The sequence below is a fragment of the Achroia grisella genome, unplaced genomic scaffold (genome assembly GCF_030625045.1).
Source record: "Achroia grisella isolate CSIRO2021 unplaced genomic scaffold, CSIRO_AGI_Agris_v1 utg204, whole genome shotgun sequence".
NCBI classification, from domain to species: Eukaryota; Metazoa; Arthropoda; class Insecta; order Lepidoptera; family Pyralidae; genus Achroia; species Achroia grisella.
In genome coordinates, this window is record NW_026712703.1 from 3154326 (window position 1) to 3161866 (window position 7541).

Here is a 7541-nt window from a genome sequence, read left to right on the forward strand (position 1 = left end):
TGTCTAGCATACATAAAAGTAGTTTACTATGTTGTAGTATTATCATTATCTGTAATACATGCATTAACCCTTCAAATACTATTTTGAGTTTCTGATTCATTATGAAAAGTGGTTAAGCAAAATAAAAGATAATTTAATAAAGTTATTTATGTATTCTAACTAGTATAATATTATTATTGTTGTGATGTTCTAACAAAACTTTATCACAACAGGTGTGGCGAAGTGGTCACATGTGCAAAAATTTTATGAACTGGATAAAAACAATCCTAATTTTGTTTTTGCACCTGCATTGACGGAACACCATTTGAACCCTAATAGTAAACAAAAAATGCGTGTCAAACTGGCTGTGCAAGTGTTCAGCCATAAAGTTACAGCTGGAATATTGCATAAAATTGCAACAAGTAAGTATTTTTTAATCTATTTTGATAGCCTGAAGTGCTCTAGCTGTAACATAGCTCTTTACTTCCAATGGTAGCAGGTTTGATCCCTCACATGGTACAAACATTTGTATACATGAGTATGATTGTTTGTGTTGGTCTGGATGTTTTTTGCTATTATTAATATTTACTGAGCAAAGCCTATTACTCACTAAACGATTACTTGAATGACGAGTGTGAATGGCAATAGTTGTTCACACACTGAAATTTCATTTAATGACGAATAGACATAGACACCTATATTAATATACATTGTAAATAAACTGGCTTTTAAAAAACAAATAAGTAATTCAATTGAGTTTCTTATCAGTTCTTTTTCTTTGTAATAACTCTACATTTCATATCTTACACATCTTTGACAATATTTGTGTTGTCTTAGTTTTCACTGCAAAGGTTTCTTTTAAAGGTTTCCATTAGTATATTAACTGAAAATGTTGAATATAATTATTATATAATTTTTTCAGATGAACTCCCTTCAGAGGCGTCAGCTACAGCGGCATTATTAATTAATTTTGACCAACTGTTTGATGCCGTTAATGCCGATACTCCTGACTTACGTGGCGGCAAAAATTTTCAACCAATATGACACCACGGTCATCTCACCTTCAATTATTTAGGAATATGAGAAAATTCATTTCGAAATGAAGTTTATTGGTTCGAATTCACCCCCACCATCACAGGTTGGGTGGATTCGAACTATAAACGCGGTAGAAAGATTGTGGAAAAATTTACAGGACTTAGGAGTGAATACTCTTTCGACACGCCGTTTAAACCAAGATCCACTTGAAAATTGTTTCGGTTGCATCAGATACCACTGTGGATCTAACGATAACCCAAGTACTGGACAATTCATCGCGGGAGCAAAAACAGCTATTATAAATAATTTACGCCATTCTGGCTTAAAACGAAATTGCGAAGATGATGAATTCATTCTTAATGATAATTTAAAAATTTTTTTATTCCCTACTGATAAACAACCTGATAACATATCCACAGGTGAGAGTTCCACAGTGGATTTTGAACCATTAATTGCTGATGCAACCGAAGCAATTGAGCAGGCATCTGCTGAAGCGCAAGCATGTGCGTATGTCTGTGGATTAATTTTTAAAAAAAATAAACACAAATGTATATGCTGTAAACAAATATTTTTATCATCGGAATCCACGGACGATATTAATATTAATTTATTTACAGATTTTAGGGAATATAATGAAATGGACAGAAGTCTTACATATGTAAATATACAATTTGTGCAATGTATAGAGGTATGCGCTTCAGCAGTGAATAAAATATTAAATGAGGATGGTTGGAAAAAGGGATTAAAAAATAATGTAATATCTGCTCTTTCTCAAGTGGACTTTAATTTTTTATTAAAATGTCCAGAACATTATGATGAAAATAAAAAACATTTAATAATATCTACTTTTCGTATTTGTATTAAAAGGTATACTGTATTAAGAAACAGAGAATTTAATGAAGAGGAGAAATCAAAGAGTTTACAAAAAAAAATGCGTATATTAAAAAACAAGTAATTAATTGTAATTACAATTGTAAGCTTGATTGTAATACGAAGAACAGCTAGGAGTTAGGTTCAAAATTATGGTAATTTCTCTCGCTGTTATTAATTAGGTATCATTCCATTACTTCCTTATCCATAAAACCCCATGTTGATAAAATATAATACTTTCTACAAATCTATTTTAACTACATGCTTATTTTTATGAATATGGAGGTAAAACGCTGTCTTATAAACCTGTTTTAGCTATTGTACTCTGTGGTACTCGGTTGTTCTTTTCTTACTATTTTGTATAATAGAAAGTGGTAAAAACATAACTAACTTGCTAAGAAACTAGCTGCAATCCCTTATGCAGGGTATATGTAGAATAAAATGTACACATTACATTAACCGTCTTGAAACATCCAAAATTTTGTCCAAATGTTTTGTTTCAATTCATATAAAATACATACAACATTCAGTTTTGTATAAATTGTCGCCTTTAACAAATAGCTATTGTCGTTGCTACTTGGATACAATAAACATAGTTAATAAAGTCCTGTTTATTCTTAGATTATTTTTATTGTATACCGCTACATGAAAAAACTGTAATATATCTAACACAACGCTCTGAAAGAAGAAAATACAAATAAATTTACAGCGCCATATCTATAAATAGAAATATGTAGTTCATATTAGGGCTATTTACATAACGCTGTTAAAATATTTAAATGTTTAATATGTATGAAACACTGATAACTGTAGTTCCGAAATTTAGTTTGTATCTGCCACTGTCATATATATATATATAGCATACAGACAGAACCGGGAATGACCTGATTAATGTATTACAAGAAAATCGCAATTTATTGTTTAGAAGTTATCAAATGTTATGTTGCAAATAAGCAAACAAAACCAATTTTTTATTATTAAAGTATACCAGAATGTCATGGATATTCCCAGTTCCTTTCGTTTCGCCCGTAGATAAATAATTAGCCACCATTAATATAGATATTAGTACAAAACGAAAGAAAACAAAAACTGTAATATTCCCTGTTCATTGCCTTATACCCTTCACATGGTTCATACATAATGCAAACTATGAACGTTATTCCTAATAAAACACCATTGTAACAGTAAATAATAATAATGATTTTAGTAGTCCTAAATTATAATTACTATGTAGTTTTAACACAGTGTTATCACTGTTTTCTGACAACCTAATAGATTCAGTATATTATGTGTACATACAGTATACATAAAGTACTTAAATACAATTCCTAAATAAATTAATTTAGAAATTGATATATAAAAGTTTGTTCGTATTTGTATTTTTTTGTGATTGTATGTATTCAGTATGTGTAAAAAAAGTAGTTTCTTTTATTTTTAGGGTCAAGATATTGTATTCTATCTAAGCGTAACACGCCACTCAAATGAACGGGCAAATGGAATGAAACTAATAAAAGAAAATCAAAATCTTTGTTCTTATTTTATCTCCAAGAATACATGAAATATACTTTTTATTTTAATGCTTTTAGACCTGCTTTCATAAGCGCCAGTTAATCTTATAAATTAAAATTATTAATTAAACATTTTTAATTTGTAAAGTTAACTAATGTTTATGACGGCTTCTCTGCCATTTTATCCATCAGGGTATGGTAGTTCTTATGAAGCTTGTAGACGGCCAACAGCTTGATCAAGCACGTGTTATTTTTGCCATTCAAGGCTACATTTGCCTGATTTTTTTTTGTTCCTAAAGGCAAAATATTCGTGTTTGATGAAGCTCTTGACCGTCTAAAGACTTGAGTAATAAAATTATAAACCCAAAATATTTGAATTTCCCTCCACTATTAGTGCTAAAATATTCCGTGCGGAATTTGTAGCGCTAGTGGTATTGGAGTATTTCCCATTTTTTTTGTACTAGGTTACCCTTCTTCTCTTTAGAGTATTATGTTCCTTGATACACACAGTAGCACGAAGAGCTCTTGAGTAGTCTATTCTTTGACAAAGAGTAAAGTAAAAATACCGAGAGTAACAGTAACAGTAGTGCTAGTAGTGTACAATAACAAAAATTGTCTTTTAACTGTAATAGTATAAATTTTTAAGTACTTTTACTTACATTAATTAACATTAATAATTATGTTATTTATTCTCATACCGTCTATACATATTAATCTACTTTAGATCTTAAAACATCTTTTTTAGATCTTATTATAGAAACTATAAAACTTCATAAAGTTATTATTTGTATTTACTACTGCATATTATTATACAAGAGATTATTATATAAACTGGGTATATGTATACATTTAGATTGATATATGCTAACTTAAAATTCTTATAGTAATGAAAAAGTAGATTGTGTTAATAATATGAGTAAACGTAAGAACCCGTCGTATAATGGCAATGTCAATGCAGCATTCTGTAATTTTTTAATAGAATTGTCAGAGTATGAGAAAAATGTAAGCCGTAATATACATAAGTACAATGCGTATAGAAAAGCAGCAACTGTATTAGCTACCCATCAAAAAAGAATTGAGTCTGGAGAGGAAGCTAGGAAATTAAATGGAATTGGAGATAAGATATCAAAGAAAATTGATGAATTTCTTCATACTGGCAAATTAAAAAAATTGGAAAATATTCATCAAGATGAAGAGGCGCAAGCTGTAAGCTTGCTAACTCGGGTATCTGGCATTGGGCCTGTTAAGGCAGCAGAACTTGTCAGAGCAGGCCTTAAATCAATAGAACACCTAAGAAAATATCAGGATAAACTGAACCATCATCAAATAATTGGTTTAAGGTGAGATGGCTTTTATTGTTTAAACTAGTACTAATTGTTGACAATGCTCATTATTAAATAATATTTTGTTTGTTAATTTAAAAATAAAATTTTTAAATTATCATTGAAAATATTATTTTATCAGAAATCAACCATTAAATAATTAATGATGTTACAGACATTTTGAAGATTTTGAAAAGAAAATTCCGAGATCTGAGATTAAGAAAGTAGAAGAGGTGATAATGAAACAGATTACCTCTATAGATGCTGAATTTACTATAACTGTTTGTGGTAGTTACAGGTAATTTTTTAAGGAAAATTTAGGAGCTATTTTGTTATAATTTATTATACAAATGTGAATCTTAAAACTCAATATTAATAACATGTTATTTGGCATGATAATATCAGAAAAAAATTCACATGGGCCATAATAACTTTATTCGATAATTTAGTTAAAAATGTATCACAGAATTTTTTTTTTGCATAAAATAAACGGAAAATTACTATTTTTTATGTCACACATATATGACTGACATGTCAGTCTTATATGTCTGAGATTCATTTATTTTATTTTATAGTTTGTAGTGAGCCAAGCAATTTTCAGGTTTTTTTCCTGATAGGCTATGCTTTCGAATCATAATGCAAATGTATTATTTGTGTCAAAAATCTGTGATTACCGTGGCCTTTTACCAAATATCTGACATGGCTCACGTAGAACTTGTTAGCGTCAGACTCATGAGGTGATAGACTGATTTCAGCTGCCAAGCTGCTTGTTTTGAGAGCTGTGTTTCTATAGTGTGTGATTAAGTAGTGAAATTACAAGATAAGAAGGAATCTTTAATCCTTTGGAATTCTTCATATATAGGCTTCAGCTTACTATCATATGGGCCCTCAGTCTGTTTGCCATTATAATGAAAAAAAAAAAACAACAACAAAGAATTAATATAAATTAACATAGTAATCATTCAGTTACTTTCCTTTTCTATCTTTGTGGATAGAATAGCAACTTTTAAAATATCTTGTACTTTTTATATTTATCTATCTATATTTTTTGTAGAAGAGGTAAAGAAAATTGTGGTGATATAGATGTTTTGGTTACTCATCCCTTGGTGAAGGTAGTTGAAGAAAAAAAAAAGCCTAAAGATCAAATATTAAAAAAACTGATTGATAAATTAAATAGCAGTCTCATCACTGACACCATATCTATGGGAGATACTAAATTCATGGTAATATTTTTTTTATCATTAGATAAAACAGTTTTGTAAACATAACACCACTTACTACGTACCTTGTTACTTACATTTTTTTATTAATGATAATAGAATGAACCAACCGCCTGCACTAATGGTTTACACTAGCTGGGCACCAGTGAATGATAAAATGAGTATGAAGTAAGCAAATCATCTTGGGAAATGGCAATTTACCACTATGGTTCCAGGGCATGTAGGACAATCTGACATGACCAATCATTCTTATGGTGTCCTATATCATATGTCTAATAATCTACCTACTTGATAGAAAAGAAGTAATATCTTTTCCATCAAGTAGGTTCAGCAAATCATAAATACCTCTTCTCACTGCGAAGACGACTGGCCGTTTGCAGACAAATCAGACACATACCATATTTTACCTATAAAAGTTACCCAATTTATATGAAGTAAAATTTTGTCTCTCATCCCTAGGAGACTTATAACAGAATACAAATTGCAAAGTTCTTAGGGCCTAAACACAATTTTAACATTAACTTTAATAAGTTTATAAATACTTTTATAAATTATAGATGTTTGACTCTAATGAGTTGAATATCTATAATTTATAAAAGTGCGAGTCATATTCAGAAAGAATTAAATTATATTATAATTTGATTTCTTTCTAAATTAATTAACAAAATTTTCTCTAATGCCATTATGTGATTGCACTCCAAAAATGTGGTGCAGAAACGAAACAACTACTTGAAAGTCACATACTGAAACACAAGATTTTGTTTATATAATGTTCAAAAAACCATCCAACCATCTGGGTTAAAAATGATTATAATTTAATTAGTATAACTATTTTTAACAGGGTGTTTGTCGATTAACAAACAAATTACCGTATCGCCGCTTGGATATCAGACTCATTCCATGTGTGCAATATTATTGCGCAGTCCTGTACTTTACTGGGAGTGACGTGTTCAATAAGAATATGAGAGCGCACGCATTGGAACAGGGATTTACGTTGAATGAGTATTCCTTGCGTCCCATAGGTGTTACTGGTAAGTTAATTGATGTTTTTTCTGTGTATAACTATTAATATAATATATAATACTTACCATTGGTTGTTGTTCTACATTTGTAGCTCAGACAGGGAAATAATAATATATTGCTGGTTTCATTCAACAAAAATTATTCATTTTATATCATTCAACAACTATTTTGGCAAAATATGAGTTGTATTTAATTCTTATGAAATTGTTTTTTTTATAATAAGATTAAAAGTGCCAAGCAATAATTAACTCCTGATCTCTTTTATCTAGGTGTCCCGGGGGAACCAGTGCCCATTACGTCGGAAGAAGAGATTTTTGAATATATTAACTATCCTTATAAGAAGCCTGAAGAACGAAATTTGTGAATAATAAACAAATAACAATACAACTTGTTTTATTACAATTGTTATGACATATATATTCTTTAGTCGCATATCACATTTTTATTTTTAACAAAAAATGAATAAACAAACTTATCATTTAAAGTAATTTATATTGTATAACAACACTTTATTCAGGAAAACCAATTACCGAATTACATCGACTAGTTTTTTTATCAGTCTATTCATTAATTTCATACTGTTA

At 29.6% G+C, this 7541-nt stretch overlaps 1 protein-coding gene across 1 annotated transcript; it reads left to right on the top strand.

The window, feature by feature from the left end:
- Positions 1–4155: 4155 nt before the first annotated feature.
- Positions 4156–7321, top strand: LOC131841938 (DNA polymerase beta-like). Its single transcript, XM_059190337.1, has 5 exons — positions 4156–4732; positions 4890–5012; positions 5769–5937; positions 6776–6965; positions 7227–7321. Exons 1-5 carry the CDS (start codon positions 4305–4307, stop codon positions 7319–7321), a joined length of 1005 nt encoding a protein of 334 aa, XP_059046320.1. The 5' UTR covers positions 4156–4304.
- Positions 7322–7541: the final 220 nt, after the last annotated feature.

Coding starts and splice junctions, on each gene's coding strand:
- LOC131841938 (XM_059190337.1), top strand. CDS start 4,305: ATGAGTAAACGTAAGAACCCGTCGTATAATGGCAATGTCAATGCAGCA. Junction 4,733..4,889: donor CATCAAATAATTGGTTTAAG/GTGAGATGGCTT, acceptor ATGATGTTACAG/ACATTTTGAAGATTTTGAAA. Junction 6,966..7,226: donor GCGTCCCATAGGTGTTACTG/GTAAGTTAATTG, acceptor TCTTTTATCTAG/GTGTCCCGGGGGAACCAGTG.